Consider the following 16,988-nt stretch of genomic DNA (forward strand, 5'->3'; position numbering starts at 1 on the left):
ACGACTACGGCCTTTGTTGTTATTTGATTGTGTGGCCATGTTGCTTTGTGGTTGGTAGTTTAATTTCCTCCCACTCAAGTTTCGTTGGTTTTGTAAAACACCAACGATGCACGCGTCATTTTTTGCTGGTAGCAATTCGCTACTTGCTATTAAGATGCTTATATGTCAATAGTTCAACAATTTATGTACGAAATGAAATCAATACAATAAAGAACTGATTATGTTTGCAAACTCTCAAACAAGTCCAACAAAGGTATGTACATAACATTTAGACATATTCATTGCACATTGTTGTTTACAGTTGTGCAGTTTCGCTTGCTTCTGATTTCTGCTGACTTCTGGTCTTTGTTAGGCCAACATCACTTGTGCCACTCCTGCTGCTGTTAACAGTTGTGGATGTTGCAATGAACCTTCTGCAGCCAAATGTTTTCAAAACTGGATGCAGCCAAAGATTTCTTACACTTGGATTTCTAACACAGTTGACCAGAAAGATGAAAAATCCCTGAAAAAGCAATTTTTTGTAAATATTTAATGAAACCATTTATTCTATGAGGGGGTATTTGTACCTGTAGGGAATTAACAATTGTAAACAACCATGCCATAATTTCCTGGTAAGTCACATCTTCAGCTAGAAGCATCAGGAACCCAAAAATCCATGTTAAGCCCATCATTAGTATTAGTGTAATGGCGACCATGAAGTCCTGTGAACTAGTTCTTTTTTGTGCAGAAGAACGAATCTGAAAATGATTTGTAGATGTCAAGGCTTGAATTTAGTAAATTTACATTGCAGTGACTATGTGAAGAAGGTGCAAAATTGTGTTTTTTAAACTTTGAAATAACTTAATAAAGGGCTAAGCTCCCACTGATTTGCAAGCATTATATGGAAAGCACCTTTTCCTTTTTGCAGGTTAAACTGGTGAACACGATAACAAACAAAAACAAGTTGAAAATGGTTAGCAATCCTATTGGCAAAAGAAATCCATAATGCAGAGAGCCAAGATGCACCCAACACATATGTCTTGCCTGATACGATGATATGAACAAGTTGTCATCTGGTAAAATAACAACCACTGAAATTGTTTCATTTGGTTTCATAAAATACAGGTAAAAATTTGACAAAATATTTTTGTTTGTGATTTTTATGAAACTGGCGTATTATATACCTGGCCTGTATCTTGGAAGATCATGAACCAATATGGCAACACATGCATTTATCAACACAATGAGAAAGGGAACAAAGTATGCAACAATCACTGAAGAATTTCGAATTTTATCAGATGATGTGCTCATCACCTTAAGAAAGAATACATGGTGAGTGTATAATTATGTATTGTGTAAGTAGTTTGGTGTTGGTTCTCTTACCTTAACTAAAGCATTATATAAGTCATAAGCGTTAGCACTCATCCAAAACCATGTTGCGAGCAAAAAGTATTGCAGAAAAGCTGTTGATACGTAACAGCCTGTTCTGTTGTTCACGTTTCCAGCGCTTGTCAAAAAAATGATGTTCACCACAAGAAGGCAGAAACAAATGTTTAGCAGAAACAAAGTAGGCTTCTTTATTCTCAGAGCCCTGTGAGTTAAAGTTATGTTGTTAAATTCACTAAATTTCTTCTGATTTAATCGTATCAATCTACTTGACGCTGCCGTATATGACCAAGGTAAGCACTAGTCCGGCTATTGACAAACCACATCCGATGTAAGTTGCAACGTGAAGTGCGTGAGCTGAAGGCAGCACTACTGATTTCTGTATGGAATTACATTGTTGGTTGATTGGGAATATGACATTTTGTGTTATTTCAATCTACTCACTACAATCATAGCAAAGTGACCGAGTTGGTGGCAGTGAAATCGTGGATCTCCATCTGGGCCACTCACAAGTCTGCATGTTTTTGGCACCCAACGAAACATATTTTGGTCCAAATTAACACATTGAGTTCGAGTCACTTTCTCCTGTTCAATGTTTAAATTAACAAGTTGGGAACTAATTGAGATTGTGAAGGCGATTCACATATACCTTCAACGGATTTGATGGCAGACGAACGCTTCCTTGGCGTGTGGTTCGGTTGTTAAAAGTGATGTTCACTGTTTGTTTGGTGTTTGGTACAGTGAAGTTCTTTATTCGAGCTGTTATCACCTGTAGCAAGTCATAGCTACATCACTGTGTCCAAGAAATGATATTTGATTTTATTTGTTGGTGCAAGTACCTCGCTTATGTCATCTTCAACTGGTGGAAACAGGGCATTAGTCTGATGAAGAACGAATGATACACGCACTGGACGGTTTGCAATGTTACGCTTTGCACGCCCGTAGCTCGAACTTATGGATATTGCTGCTTGTTCAATCAATTTAGCCGGAATGACGAAATTGATTGGAGGTTTGTAAGCAATACCCGATTGTGGTTTAGGAGCAAAAGTGACGTCAAAATACTTTCCTGCTTTGGGCGTTTGTTCCTCAACCTGATTCAAACACATGTTGCATTCTTGTGGATGCTATATTCTCTTTTCACCAAACTTTGATTTCAACTTTAAGTCTACCTGCACTGTAATGGTCTTGGTGATCAAGGTAAGAGATGTTGCGTTTCCAGGCAGCAAAACGCGGTCTGTAAAATCTTGCAAGACTTTTATCAAAATCTTTTGTTGTTCCTCTAGTTTTCTGCAATAAAGTTATTGGTTGGTACTTTTTACTGTTGTGCAAAAGGTTGTATTTTTTCTACATTGACCGTGGTTTTCACGTAATGTAGTTCCTATCATAACTTTTGTAAAATGTATTTTTAAAACATTTACAAGAAATTTCGAAGAATTCTTTCGACATGCTGACAAACCTAACATTATTGCGGTAACTTAAATCCCTATAATTTCTAAACATCACCTGTGCATATGTATTTTGCCTAGAATCTTATTCATTTTACCAGTGGTTGTCAGAAAGTACGTTGAAACACTTACTGTGTATGAACTTTACCGTTAGGCAAGGATGCCGATACTTGGTCAGTGACTAAAAGCGTATCCAATAAGCTCTGTCTTGTGATCTGAATGTACAAAGTTTTTTCAAATTTTACTTTTCAAACAGAAATTTTTGGCTACAATAGGCTTTTGTTGTGCAAAAATCCATATAATTCGCGAATGTGTAAAACTGTCTAATTTACCTGTACTTTTGCAGGGTCTTTCTGACTTAGTTGAAGCAATGTGTTTGCCACTGCCGCCGTTTCCTCCGAAGTTAAATTAACAGTTGACGATGACGTAAGTAGTTTTAGGTCCGTAATTTGTATGCTTACAGATTCGGTGGTTGCAGGTAGCTTAACAATCAAAGAAATACATTCTATTTACCAAGTATCTGTCAATAATACCGACCACTAATTAGTACCAATGTAGCCATGAACATTTGAAAACTCTGTTAGTTGCACACAATTGAACGAGAACTACCTGCAGCGCTTTAGACAGTATCGTGGATAAATTTGTTGAACAAGGCAGTGTGTGCAGTTTATCAAACGTTGCCACTTTGGGGTCTACTGTGCTTTGTACGCACACGGCCGACGCAATTGATCTTCCTGCAAACATTGCATATTTTGTGCGTTTGTCCATAAAGTTATGATTATAACTAATAAATCCCATGATATCGGGGTACTCCTTGCAAAAGACGTGTAACTCTATGCCACGAAATTTCGTTGCCTTGCTCGTGGGGTTTAATTAAAAAGGAGAAAAAACGAACATACCGTTCCGACACTTTTCGACAGAGTTTGGAGAATCGCCAATACTTGCTCGCCCAAAGGTATACGCTTTCCCAGTAACAGAATCATAACTTGTTCCATTGCAGAATGCTGCGGAAAAAATTGATTAAATTTGCTTCGGCCTTTGTTGTCTCAATTTGGTTAATTACGTTTGCATGAAATTCCGTCGCCTTCGTAGTTTGCCATGCACATACAAGTGTATGTTGAATTGTCGGATGTAGGTTTGCAAGTTGCCAAGGTTTTGTGACAAGTGGTATTTGCACACACGTTTGGTGGTATTGTAGCTGCTAAAGTAGAAATTAAAAATGATCAAAAAATTACTACGTGATAAATTCGTCCTTTCAAATTGCCACAGTGGTAGACTGTTAACTTCGGAATAAAATCGTTTAAGCATTTTCACGAGTAGCCAGAGTTCTCAACAGACAGGTGGTACTTGCACACACGTTTTCGATATTTGTTGATGTTAAAAATAAAAATGTGATTTTTGAATATATATTGGCCTATAAATTATCCATTGAACGATTGCGAGATGTCACGGGCATTTGCAGATCATTAAAGTTGGTCTTGTCACAGAGTGTTTTATAGATAGAACATTAGTGAAAAACGCACGATGTGTTGCAACACAAGGTTTCGTGGCATCCGTTTAACTCCTGGTATGTAGGTTGCGTATGTATCAATAAAAATTATACATAAATTATGCAGTTGAGTACATCTGCATTTTTTGCTTTTGATGTCGGTGGTAGCTAGCTTATACATCAGTGAGCAACATTACGGTTTACTATTGCAACCTACAGCTTGAATAAGGTTTTTCGTTTCTTTCCAGGTACTAACCTTCTTTATAACGAAGAAAAAATCCCCTTCCATCTTGATATCTTGTTTGGAAAGTGATAAACACGCCCTTGGTCATTAAAAGAGACAAGTTGGAAACACTTCCATTGTAATGTCCCGCAGAATTTCTACTGAGGTCGGTAATCTATTAACGACAGCGACAATTGTTGCAAATAAAACACAACGTTTTATAGTCCGATCAATGTGCAACGTATTTGACTTATTCATTGGTGTTATGGTACACATAAAATTTTGTGCAAAGTAACCACGTCAACGCAAAGAGGATCTTACCCGTAATGATCCATCTCTCATGAGTGACAAGTCCACTATTTCAATATGTATTTCGTTTTTCGGCGTCGAGGGAGAGATTATCCAAGAGCAAAAAACGCCTGAGAGTTGGTTGTATGGATATCCTCTCGACTTCAATTCCTGCCACTGGGGTGTAGCAGTGAGATTCCCACCGCAGTCTCGTCTGTTTACTTTAAAACAATAATTTGTTGTGGTAAAGGGTTAACAAATTGCAGCAACCGGGACTGATCCAGCCAGCAAGGCTGCTGGTTCATTTGGCCCATAGAGCTTGGGCCCCTAAAACTAAAACAGTGGTTTTCCTTTTTAACTACCCGATAATTCTTTTTTCTGTGCGTCACTACACCTACTGTTGTTTTTACACAGATATTAGGGATTATATATTCCTCTAAAATTTCCTGTACTTAAGGATGCAATTTTGGTTGTGATTATTATCTCTCGACGGCTATCTGAAGTCCGATTACTACTAATCACAAATGTGTGACTCTGTACGAAGAAGTTTAATGACCCCTGTTTGATTGACGTAAAAGGTTACGAATGTGATAGGAGCGAGGGATGTGGGAAGCTCTTCTACGTACAACATTTGTGTCGTTTATAAAGTGAAGATTGATGCAAATCTAGTTCAGGTATTTGAACACACGATGTTTACAAAAAGATTTAGAGTTTTAGACGATGGTACTAGTAGGCTTAATAATGTACGCCATAATGTAGTCAAAATTCTGTTTTTTAATTTGTATTTTGTGGTGTCGTTACCTTGCTTCGAAATAGATACTTCTGCAGAGAAAAGACTTTGTTTGCTGTCACCTTTCGTTTCGAAGTAGATACGCAAAAACTGATTTAAGGGTAATGTTGCATTTAAAAATTCTCTGACACCGAACTTGGAAATTTTCTTGTTTCGATTGTATAGCTGAAAAAAAACATTGGATTATCTTCAAATCACTGGAACGTACCAGCATAACTAAAACCTACCTCGAGCTTGTCAGAGGCTTGTAGATTCAATTGTAAAAATCGAAAATTAAGATAATTAGAGCCACGAAGCAACAGTGACCATCCGCAAATACGATTAGGTTGTGCGAAATTTGGAAATCCTTCTGATGAAACAATGGTGCTGTTTCCGACTGTTATGTCGGACCCGCATCTTGAAACTAGTAAACGCATAAGGAAAAAAATGTGTTGATCATGCATAGACAACTTGCAACAATTGAGTAACACGTATATGGTTGTTTAATCGCTTTAGAACTGAACATGCGACTTAAAATTATTATATGTTTTCGAGTAGAGAAAAATATAAGTAGCGATTTCTATACAGTCCATAATTTTTTTCCTAATATGGTTGGGATAGTGTTTGTCTGTTACATTTCTTGAGAGGCCAATTCGATTCCATTTCAAATGATGTCAGTTTGGGTTATGCTAATAATTATGTTTCAGGTAATTTACGGCATAAAAGTAAAAAAAAATGGTCACAGCTGGATTTGGGCTTTAGCCTACCTTCGTTAACTTCTACTTTAAGAGGCGCGAATCCATTTACGTTGAACATTATCAATATAACATTCAATTGATTTGAGTGTGTTACGATATTTATATCCTGTTTTGGCGCTTGGAAGTCCCCTCCAAGATTTCCAATATCATTCAACTGCGAACAAAGTGTAAAATAAACAGTAGTCGGTGAACAATAAACTGCCGGAATGTTGTTGTTGTTAGCAAACACTTATAGAGACATGTGGTCTAGCCTATGGTAATCGACGAGTAAACAAGTTTAATGAAACAAATCTTTGTTGTGTAATAAAAAAGCGTAACTCCACATAAGTAATCGTGTAACAAAACTTGCCTTACCTGCAATTGCACAGTGCTCTCTGGTTTGGTATAAAGATTAATTATATTAGCGTGTATACTGTTGGAAAGGTTTGACGGTGAAATCTCCCAAGTACAGCTAACCCTGTCTGCGTAAATAGATTCTGACGTGAAGAGGTTTAAATTCTTCTTGGCTTCGCTCACGTTTCCTCTCCAGTAGCAATCTAAAGAAAAAGAAAATTTATATGCAGTAGCCTACACTATCGTTTGGCGTGGTTGCGACAATGAAACAGTTAAATAAATTTGGTTTATTTGTGTCTTTTATTTGCTTTACATTCCAGTGAGGCAGTAGTACAGAAGGGCAGGGGTTAAAAAGAAACAGCTCTGGGAAATATCGGAAGTTTTTGTCAATGTTTTGTCCGGTAGTTCAAAGATATCATTTTCAAAAAGCAAAGGGAATCGCACTTGTGTTAACAGGTTCGTTTTGACTATGGACTATTTGCAAAGAAAAGTTCGAATTCCTTTTGAACAGATAAACTTTGGACTTCTGTTCCCGGCTATATACAATTACTTTGAGAAGCAAACGAGCCGTTGAAGGCAATGTGTTGTTTTGCAGTGAGATTTAGCTCCAGAAGTATGAAAACATTTCTGACTCCGTAAAACTGGAACGAATCTCCGGGTCTCACTGTAGCCCATAATCCGTTGCTGCTGCTGTGATAAACCTGTCAACAAAGGATTTGGAAATATGTGAAAAAGCTTTGCTATTTAACAAACAAATAATATTTATTGCTCTTTATGCGGTTATATGTTGATGATATATGCTATGGCATAACCAAAGATAAACAAAAGATAATGAAAATTGGGAAAATTTGACACATTGTTCTAGATGCCAACGTCTTGCTTTAAAACCTTTCTTTCTTATTTTAGACAATGACACTTACTTTGAGGACAGAGGTTGGTGAAGAAGTGTTGAAAACTTGCAAACGCATTGTTGAGACTCTGCTTGTAGTAATCTTCCAACTACACAAAATTCGACTCTGGTTGATCGCTGGTATTTCGCTGGAAGAGAAAATCCCACTTCCTCCCAACATATTTCGACCGCATCTTGGAACTAACAGGTAAGTTTACAAACAGGAGGTACGACAACAGAACGCGGAAGACTTACTTTCTTTGAACTTGAACGTAACACCGTAGCCAGTATCGTACAGGTTAGCAGGAGTGTCGTGTGTTATAAGTTTTAAGTTGTCGGTGGGTCTGCGGATCATTGTTAATCCTGTAATCTATCGATGTATGGAAAGAAATTCAATAAAGAGTCTGAAATCTTGCAGCAGACAAAGGTTTTTTAAATCAAAAGGTTTAAGTTTCGTAGAAGACAAAAGCTGTATGGTACGACTGGAATCTAGAACATTGGGATTTTTTCTGTTAGGCATAACTTGGAAGAAAACAGGTTCAGTTATTTTACCAGTAAAAAAGAGGCATGTGCCCACCTGGAATGTCTTAAACCGGTCTGTGTTCGTATTAGCAAATCTGACCACTTCGATATATAAGCTTTTAGCAGGATTAAAATCAATTCTCCAACTGCAACTCTGTAAATTTACAGGCGTAATACCGGGCAGGCCGTATGCATGAGCCATTTGTTCGGTGTTGTTGGCAATGAGGTTTCCGCCGCAAACTGTAAAATGTAACTGTTAATATGGAAACGAAGTTGACGATTAAGTTGTTTGATGCAGTCTAAACTTCACAGCATCGTAATATCATGTGAATATTACATGTAGAAATATGTAAAAAATAATATCTGAGTGTGACGAACTGCAATCCGTGATGAATGTTTACCAATGCATTTTTAAAGTAGCTGGTAAAGTATCTTCTTGGCCATTAAGGTTTATGAATGATAGACCCTTTTTCTGTCTATGTGGACAAACCTCGAGCTGAAAACTCGCCAATAAAGCTGCTGCCTGAAGGGATAAGTCTGTTTGTTTTGAGGTATATTCGCATCGTTCCACTGAAGACAAACAGCTGTTTTTGGATGGTGTTGTTTAGAGTCGGCTGATTTGCTAGCAACTCGTTGGATATCTTGATAAAACAAATTCAAATTTCTATACGACCTTGGTGGAAAATGGAATCATGGCGTCATTTCTTTACTTTCGTACCAACCTTAAAGGTTGTGTTCTGTCCGATTTGGAAGTTATTCAAAACAAAAACCCTGGTTCCGCCAGGGACGTTTTGAGGATAATATACATTCCAACCACACAAAACGCCCGAATCGGCATTTTTTGGGTAACTTGGTGAAGTGATATTTCCTGTCGTTGCGTTCGTTGAGTAACCGCAAGTCGGTACTAAAGATAAAACTCAAAACTTTAGAATTTTACACATCATTTAAATTTTAAAAGAATAAAACACGCCCCAATAAAATTGTTTGCAACGTTAATGTATAAGAGATGTCATATTAGGACAGGTGAAGTTCATGGTTGTGTTTGGTTAAATAGGGTTTTGAGGTTTCAATATCAATGATGGAAAGTCGACGTTAATTTTCGCACCCTCGCTAAACTCGATAGAAAATCCTCTTCCTTGGGATCTTCCATCGTACTCGATGTTGATTGGAAATTGGTGAGCAATCACTTTATGAACCCCCATATTGTTGTGAAGCAATAATCCAAGACGCCTGGTTTCTTCAAAAATCTGTAAACGTCAAAGTATTCGACTAATGCACGAACCTTTTTATTATTTAGCTAAGTTATAAAAGTTTTTATGAAGTGCAATTAACACTTGCTATTTGAGGGTTAACTATCTCAACAAACGATTCCCCGAATAAAATAAGTTATTTTTATGCTTACTTGCGTTCGACTGCAGCATCCAGTAAAATTTGGGTGTCCCGACACCTTGAGAAGTATACTCATAGATGGTCGTGTAGGTGTGATGGATACTTTACACAGAATGTCTTGAGGTTTATAGTATGGAAATCCCGGCGAGGTGACTGTTTGAGGTGTGGCCGTCGCTTTAAGTGCTTTTGTGCAAGCTAAATGATATTCACCACGTGTTAAACCTTTATTTCACCCGCAACAAATCAAATGTTCAAAAACTGCTAATTTATATCAATGCACATTTTAATGAGTAAATGTATACATTAAATAAAAAGCGTAGGTTATAAAATTCTGGTGGTAAAGTTTGTACAAAACTATTGTACTTAGTCATTTTTGTATGTAAATAGTGATTCAAAACGGTTTGATGATAATATAAGCTACGTTACAGCTGTGAACTCTGAAGAACGAAGCAATTTAGCAGTTCAATTGGGTATAAAGTGTTTTAATGTAGAATCATCGGTGTTAAATTGATGTTAAACCTCTCACTTTGGTACGAGTAATTTGCACTGAATGGCATGCCGTAATCTGGCCCGCTTTCATAGTAAACTCGTAAAATGGAGTCAGATGCAAAATCCCTGTATTGGGGATGGGTGTTGAGATCACCCATGAGGCCATTTCCGTCGTATACCTGTATTAAAACAATGCCATTGTGGCTTTACTTTGTTAGGTTGCGCAACTGTTTCTATTGTTCACTGAACAGTCGATGTTATGATTTAGTGTGGTAAATGTAAGTGAGTATTTAAAGCAACAGCGGTAACTGATAACAACTAATACTGTCATTGCCTTCTCCAGGAAGAAAGCACTACATTAACAGGTTTAGTTTTCGTGATAACTGGCCTAAATATCTGCGATTTACCTGCAAGATTCCGTTTCCTCCTTGGGTTTGTAGGGAGTTAATAGTCAGACGAAAGACATTTGTTCTTTCGACGCGCGAGGTTTTGTGAATAATCCATCCACATTTTACATTAGGCGGTGCTGGTTGTGGGAAGTTTGGAGAGGATAGTGACCCATTTAGCACTGTACGACTTTCAAAACCGCACTTGGAAACTGACAAAAAATAGGTTTGGGTTGTATATATGCAAGCATCCGTATGGAGCTGTCAAGTCATTTTCTACATCGGTTGTACACGCATTGCGCTTCTGTTACATTAGGTTAATGTTTGGAAATGAAAAACACAGTTTAAATAGAAAGCTGCAAAAGATATTTTTGAACAATTTGAATACGTGCTGACAGTAACGTTATCTTTGAAACGAATACTGTTACGAAATTCGGTGCATGGATTGTCAAGAAAATCCAAAAAAGCACCTTGTGAGTAAAGCAGGCGAAAACCTCTAATAGCTCTGAATATCCGCACGTCGATCCGAGTCACTTGCAACACAAAGCTTAGATTGTTGTAAGTGTTGTAAAATCCTTGCGATATAAACAGAGGAATTGAAGCTAAGTGTAACGTCTGTGCGTCAATCTGCAATAAATGGAAATGTTCACTTTTTAAGCTTGTAACAGATCGATTTGTATTTAATTACTCTCATGCTTCCAACATTAGTTTCCAAAGATAGCAGTTTTATATATACGCTCTTGCTGTTGTTGGCGGCAGTGATTTTCCAGGAACAGCTAAATCCTCGGTCATATCGTAAATACGGGTATCCAGGTGAAGTCAGTTCCTGGCTTTTGTCCGTGGCTATAAGGTTTTTCACACATGCTGGCAAATACAAAATAATGTAGGTGTACTCATGTGGTGTTTGTCATGCTTTTAGCCATTTTTTTTACTCTTACCACTGTAGGTAAATGAAGCATTGAACGCTACGTTTGAACTTGATATGGCGTTTGTTTCAATGTACACACGTAGGTAAGAAGTGTGATAAAAGCTCATATTTCCATTTACATTTCCAAGCAGCTTTGTAAGATCGTAAACCTGAAAATATTTGAACTTGTAAAGGACACCCCAAAAATACAATAAAATTACAAATAAAAGTTACTTAAACGTTAAGCATGTAACAACCTTTGAAGAATATCACGTTGCAACAAAATGCCGTATTACATTACTGAGAGCATCGCAAGCTCATGACGTTCGTGACTTAAGCCACACTGAGTCATTTCATGGACAATGTGTGACTCCACGTCACGACCCGCTACTTCAACCAGAAAAAGTGCACCCAAAGCAATTGATATCACGCCAACACAAAACTGCACATTGCGTTCGCAATTTAAGTACGAACAACAACTAAATATGTGCAAAAAACGCTCCACCGATGAGACCTTGCAGGTCGAAACAGTGTGTACACCATGTCTGCAGCTAAATATCTTACACTAAAAGTGTTAAAAATGCTTACATGGTAAAGTTTTTTGATATTCTCATTAAATTATGTTCCAACCTACTTGAAACCTGTCCGCTCCTTTCGCAAGACCAACGTTCTGAAAACGAAGTTCCATAATATAGTTTGTGATACTTGAGGTAAGACGAAGATTCCACCCGCACCTTGTGTTGGCCGGGACAGAAGATGGAAATCCCGGGGATTGAAATGTTGCGGAATCAAACAGGTTTGTGCCACATGGATCGACTGCAAGGAACATTTCGAAGATTAATTTCAAAGTTCGTTATCTAAATTTCGATGTAACTTTCTGATGTCAATTTGTAACACAACAAATGTAATCCGCCAATCATAAATTTAACATAATTCAAGTATACAATACAATTTTATATCTCCTTTGCGCCGACAGACTTATGTTATATGCTGTGTTACAGATTTGTCCGGAATGTAGCAAGGCAAAATATGTTTTGGTCCGAAAAATAGTTGTGTTTTTGCGGTAATTTGCGGCATAAGCATGTGTGTGTAAAATTAAAACAAAGACAAATGTTCCTCACCAAAAATTCTTATTTAAAACCAATCACATGGCATTTACCTTCCTGATACTGCATCTGGACCAAGAATGACTGCGTAACAGAGAAGATTTGCGGCTCGTAGTTGCGGCTTGTAATACTTTGAGCGCCGACGTATCTTATCGATGCAATTTGATTGTTCACAACATACCTAACATCCTTTGCTCCTACGGATACTTTGCCAACCAGCTCCCCGCCTTCTCTGATCTAAAAGTGATCACGATGTAATTACACACAAAATGTGTTTTTGTTTCGTTGTACGAAGCAGTACATATGTTACAATATAGGATGGTGGTAAACATACCGGGTTTGCACTAATTTAAATTATGGCTTAAACGCGCGTGCCTTATTCACGAAATTTGTCAGCAATCCAAACATATCAGCCTTTAATTACCTCCAAAGACCCGGCCCCCGACAACCCAACAACACGTAAGTAGATGTACTTCGATGGTGAAGTTGCGTTGATTACCCATTCACAGTTGTACATAGACGTCTGTGGATCACCGGTAAAAGTGATGTTTTGAAGTAACGCAGAAGCATCAAAGAACCCCCCGCATGCTGTAGAACAAAAAGCGCTATGTAGGTAAGGATAGATTATTAAACTATAAAGTTTGTTTTAAATTAACACGTAATAAACTTTTGGCTGCAGAAATCCTGATCTCAGCAGTACGGGGGATATATATTTTTTTCATTTTACGCACTGGTCCGTAATGTTCTGTATCGCCTTAACAGCTACATAAGCTTAAATCACACGTACCTTTGGTGCCAGTAATAAAATATCCTACTGTTAAGAGCATAGAAGTTAGTGCAAGCATTGTTAGATGTCTAACTAACACAAAAGATTATAGTCTGTAGCTCTCGTTTCTTTGTCCAAATGGTTTGGCAATTTTTTTTCTTCGTCACTTTCTTAGAAGTTTCTCAATAACCCTTCCTTTACTCCGCTGTACGTACATTGTTCTTGCTCAGTATTCTGTAGATGGCGGTACATCCGGTGCATTTTAAGGCCATCAATTGCTCTGATGTAATGCACGTCAACTGACTGCTTGGTAATGTTGTTTCGGTTGGGCGAGGATAAAGCTCATTCGCTATTACTAAACGCACGATTGCGGGTGACGACTACGGCCTGTTGTTATTTGGTTGTGTGGCCATTCTTTGTGGTGGTAGTTTAGTTTCCTCCCACTCAATTTTCGTTGGTTTAGTAGTACACAAACGATGCACGCGCCATTTTTTTGCTGTTAGCAATTCGCTACTTGCTATTAAGATGCTTATTTCAACAGTTCAATCTACAATTCGACGCAAAAATATTATCATATCTATAAGCACAAGCAATATATTTACATCATTGGCTTAAAATAGTTCTTCGTTGTGTTGTAGGCCTATATGCAGTCTTGGATTAAAGCTCTGTTGGCCCTCAGGAAAGTTGCAAAAGAGGCCCGAAAAACATACTAAATATGTATCAGTTGGTTTTCAATTTCGAGTTTGTGAAGGAATTAACTTTCTAAAAATGTTCTGCTCTTCTGGCATAAAATATATGTGCTGTATTTCTTCGATGTTTCGTCTCCCATGCGGCGAGACTTCATCAGGTATAACTCAAAAAGTGAACTGCACGAATTACTTTCGTTCCGACAAGGACGTGGTTGACCTCTTCCAAACCAAACACATACGTCATAAAGTTGTTCAGGTGGCCTGGATTTTTGGCTGACCCTGGGGCATGTACTTTGATTGTCCAATGGTTAATTCAGCACTGTCTATATGTTTGTTTTTGTTGTTATCATTCAATCAACCATTATGAGAAGTTGCTTTAAAATTCATGTTGATAAGTCAAATGCCCAGTGCATATAGGCTACTGTGTGTTTTAAGGCAGTTCAATCAGCGCCAAATTTTATATTGTTTTGAGTTAAAAGCGAAGTGTATTTTTATTTCCTTTGTGACGTGTTTGTCCTCTTTACAGGGCCTCTACATTTTTATTCGCGCATTGTACGATGCAAACCAAATGAAAACAATAAAATAACAAACATGTGGCGGATGCCACCATTAAATTTACTGAAGCGTGATGCGTTTTTCTTTTTGTGTTGCCTTCGTCTGCGCAGCTAGTGGAATTGAGCGTGTCCTTGCAACGACGCGCAGTCTAAAAAATAAACGCTATCAAGCACCCGCCACAATTGGTGACCCCTGACGTTTGAAGATATGGAAAGGCAAACTCCTACCATGCACGCAGTTGCTATGAAATTGCCAACGTTTTGGACACAGCAACCAAGAATACGGTTTCAGCAAGCCGAAGCCCAGTTTGTGCTACAAAACATTTCTGCTGATGAAACAAGGTATTTTTATGCTGTTTCGTCCCTTGATCAAGCAAGCGCCCGGTACACTATTGAAGTTATTGGAACCCCCACAGGATCACGATAAGTACAATTCACTAAAGCAACGGTTAATACACACTTACGAATGCTCAGATTATGAAAGAGCGCATAAACTGTTACACACATTTGAACTTGGAGACCGTTCTCCAGCAGAATTAATGGATGAGATGCTCTCATTGTTATGCCGCCATAAGCCGTGTTTTCTTTTTCGTTATATCTTTCTGCAAATGATGCCCGAAGACATACGAATTATACTCGCAACAAAAGATTTTGACGACCCACGTGTTTTTGCACAACGTGCTACCACTCTATGGCAGGCACGAAGCGAGGAGCGTCACGCGTTCACGGCTGCAACAAAAGTAGACAAGCGCAACATGCTCGCGGCGTCTCCACGTGCATCGACAGGCACTGCAGCAAATCAGAGACTTTGTTTTTGCCATCAACGTTTCGGTGAAAAGGCAAAGAAATGTCAACCTCCATGCAGTTTTCAGGGAAACTCGTCAGCCGGCCGTTGTTAGTTACTTTATCGGCGGCAAAGCTCACAATCTCTTTCACATTTGGGATCAAACCACTCGCCGTTATTTTTTAGTTGATACAGGCGCTGAGGTCAGCGTTTTTTCCGGTATCATGTCTTGATCGTCAACAGCAAGCTAAAAGAATCAAGTTAATGGCTGCTAACGGCAGCAAGATTAATACTTTTGGGGAAAAGTTACTCAACCTGGAACTCGCAGCTGGCAAATTTCGTTGGAAATTCATACTTGCCGTTGTATCGCAACCTCTTCTGGGAGCCGACTTTCTGCGTGCACATTACTTGCTGGTAGACCTATGCCACAGTTGCCTTGTTCATTCAAAATCGATCGCCAGCATTCCTATAAACGGTACAAATAACAAATCGTCGCGCATTTGCAAATTGCCCACATCTACTGATGATTTTGCAAATCTTCTTTCACGATTTCCATCTTTAACCGCTTCTGCGTTACTTCAAAACATCACTTTAACCGATGATCCACAGACGTTTATGCACAACTGCGAATGGGTAATCAACACCACTTCGCCATCGAAGTACATCTACCTACGTGTTGTTGGATTCTCCGGGACCGGGTCTTTGGAGGTAATTAAAGGGTAAATGTTTGAATTGCTGACAAGTTTTCCAGCATTGCACCCAGACACAAGGTCCAGCATCACATTCGCACAACTGGACCACCGGTTCATTCAAAGGCACGTCGTTTATCTCCTGAAAAGCTTGCAATCGCTAGAGCGGAGTTTGTCAAGATGCTTCAAATGGGGATCATTCGTCGTTTATCTAGTCCTTGGGCCGCACCACTACATATGGTTCCAAAGTCATCAGGTGAATGGCGCCCCTGCGGTGACTACCGCCGCCTAAATGTGTCCACCAGCCAGATCGCTACAGCATTCCGCATATCCAAGACTTCACATCGCGTTTGTCCGGCGCCACGATATTTTCGAAGATCGATCTAGTTCGGGGCTACCACCAGGTCCCTTTTGCAGAGAAAGACATCCAAAAAAACTGCTATCATAACTCCGTTTGGATTATTCGAATTCTTAAGAATGCCTTTTGGCCTGAAAACTGCAGTCCAGACTTTTCAACGGCTTAAGGACCAGGTATGTCAATCTTTACCATTTGTTTTTGTTTACCTGGACGACAAACTGGTGGCCAACACTTCCCCAAGTCAACATAAATTACAAGATCTCACCACTTCAAGCGCAGAACTCGTTTACGGCTTAACCATTTCCCAACCTGGGGATTTTCCTGCTGCTGCAGACACGTCTATCAAGTATTCCGAGTTTGTACAAACTCTCCGTCGGGCGATTCAAACATTATTACCGCAGCCAATGTCGCGCCATTGTCGAACTCGTGCATTTGTGTCACCTTTGTTACGCAATTGCACCTATGTTTTCGTGCGAAAACATGGATATCGCCCCCCTCTTTCGCTACCGTATGATTGTCCTTTCAAAGTGTGTGCTCCTCACGAAAAGTATTTTGTGATATACATTTCAGGTGTTCATTTCGATTGATCGCCTTACACCTGCTATAGTCGACTGCTACAAACCGGTACCTGCTGGACAAGCTCCTAAAAGAGGGCGTCCTAAAAACAACATCCCGCTTCTGGGGGGAGTAATGTCGCGGATGCCACCATTTAATTTACTGAAGCATGATGCGTTTTGCTTTCTATGTTGCCTTTTTCTTCGCAGCTAGTGAAATTGAGCGTGTCCTTGCA

General features: G+C 38.9%; 2 protein-coding genes across 2 annotated transcripts; both read right to left on the minus strand.

Moving 5' to 3' along the window:
- Positions 1-295: 295 nt before the first annotated feature.
- LOC145909429 (adhesion G-protein coupled receptor G6-like) lies at positions 296-4,663 on the minus strand. Its single transcript, XM_082996823.1, has 16 exons — positions 4,556-4,663; positions 3,874-4,011; positions 3,710-3,814; positions 3,420-3,544; positions 3,143-3,292; positions 2,943-3,025; positions 2,535-2,652; positions 2,205-2,456; positions 2,015-2,134; positions 1,810-1,950; positions 1,635-1,744; positions 1,363-1,570; positions 1,164-1,293; positions 892-1,052; positions 567-737; positions 296-502 (listed from the first exon to the last, which is right to left on the minus strand). The coding sequence occupies exons 1-16, from the start codon at positions 4,629-4,631 to the stop codon at positions 296-298; spliced, it is 2,295 nt and encodes a 764-aa protein (XP_082852949.1). The 5' UTR covers positions 4,632-4,663.
- A 159-nt stretch (positions 4,664-4,822) lies between these two features.
- LOC145909430 (cubilin-like) lies at positions 4,823-11,039 on the minus strand. Its single transcript, XM_082996824.1, has 17 exons — positions 11,034-11,039; positions 10,816-10,972; positions 10,367-10,557; positions 9,997-10,138; positions 9,484-9,665; positions 9,187-9,328; positions 8,804-8,985; positions 8,572-8,722; positions 8,248-8,321; positions 7,815-7,929; positions 7,591-7,760; positions 7,221-7,371; positions 6,692-6,873; positions 6,347-6,491; positions 5,828-6,003; positions 5,612-5,765; positions 4,823-5,031 (listed from the first exon to the last, which is right to left on the minus strand). Exons 1-17 carry the CDS (start codon positions 11,037-11,039, stop codon positions 4,823-4,825), a joined length of 2,529 nt encoding a protein of 842 aa, XP_082852950.1.
- Positions 11,040-16,988: the final 5,949 nt, after the last annotated feature.

Source organism: Ascidia mentula, chromosome 7 (assembly GCF_947561715.1).
Source record: "Ascidia mentula chromosome 7, kaAscMent1.1, whole genome shotgun sequence".
Classification (NCBI taxonomy): Eukaryota; Metazoa; Chordata; class Ascidiacea; order Phlebobranchia; family Ascidiidae; genus Ascidia; species Ascidia mentula.

What these genes read in the sequence shown, in the direction of transcription:
- LOC145909429 (XM_082996823.1), bottom strand. Translation starts at nt 4,631, where the DNA reads ATGACCAAGGGCGTGTTTATCACTTTCCAAACAAGATATCAAGATGGA. An exon ending in CGACGGAATTTCATGCAAAC is followed by an intron (nt 3,815 to 3,873) that starts GTAATTAACCAA and finishes TTTTTTCCGCAG; the next exon opens with CATTCTGCAATGGAACAAGT. An exon ending in TACTGTCTAAAGCGCTGCAG is followed by an intron (nt 3,293 to 3,419) that starts GTAGTTCTCGTT and finishes TTGATTGTTAAG; the next exon opens with CTACCTGCAACCACCGAATC.
- LOC145909430 (XM_082996824.1), bottom strand. An exon ending in TCGCCTGCTTTACTCACAAG is followed by an intron (nt 10,558 to 10,815) that starts GTGCTTTTTTGG and finishes ATTTTTTGTCAG; the next exon opens with TTTCCAAGTGCGGTTTTGAA. An exon ending in GACAGAACACAACCTTTAAG is followed by an intron (nt 8,723 to 8,803) that starts GTTGGTACGAAA and finishes TGTTTTATCAAG; the next exon opens with ATATCCAACGAGTTGCTAGC.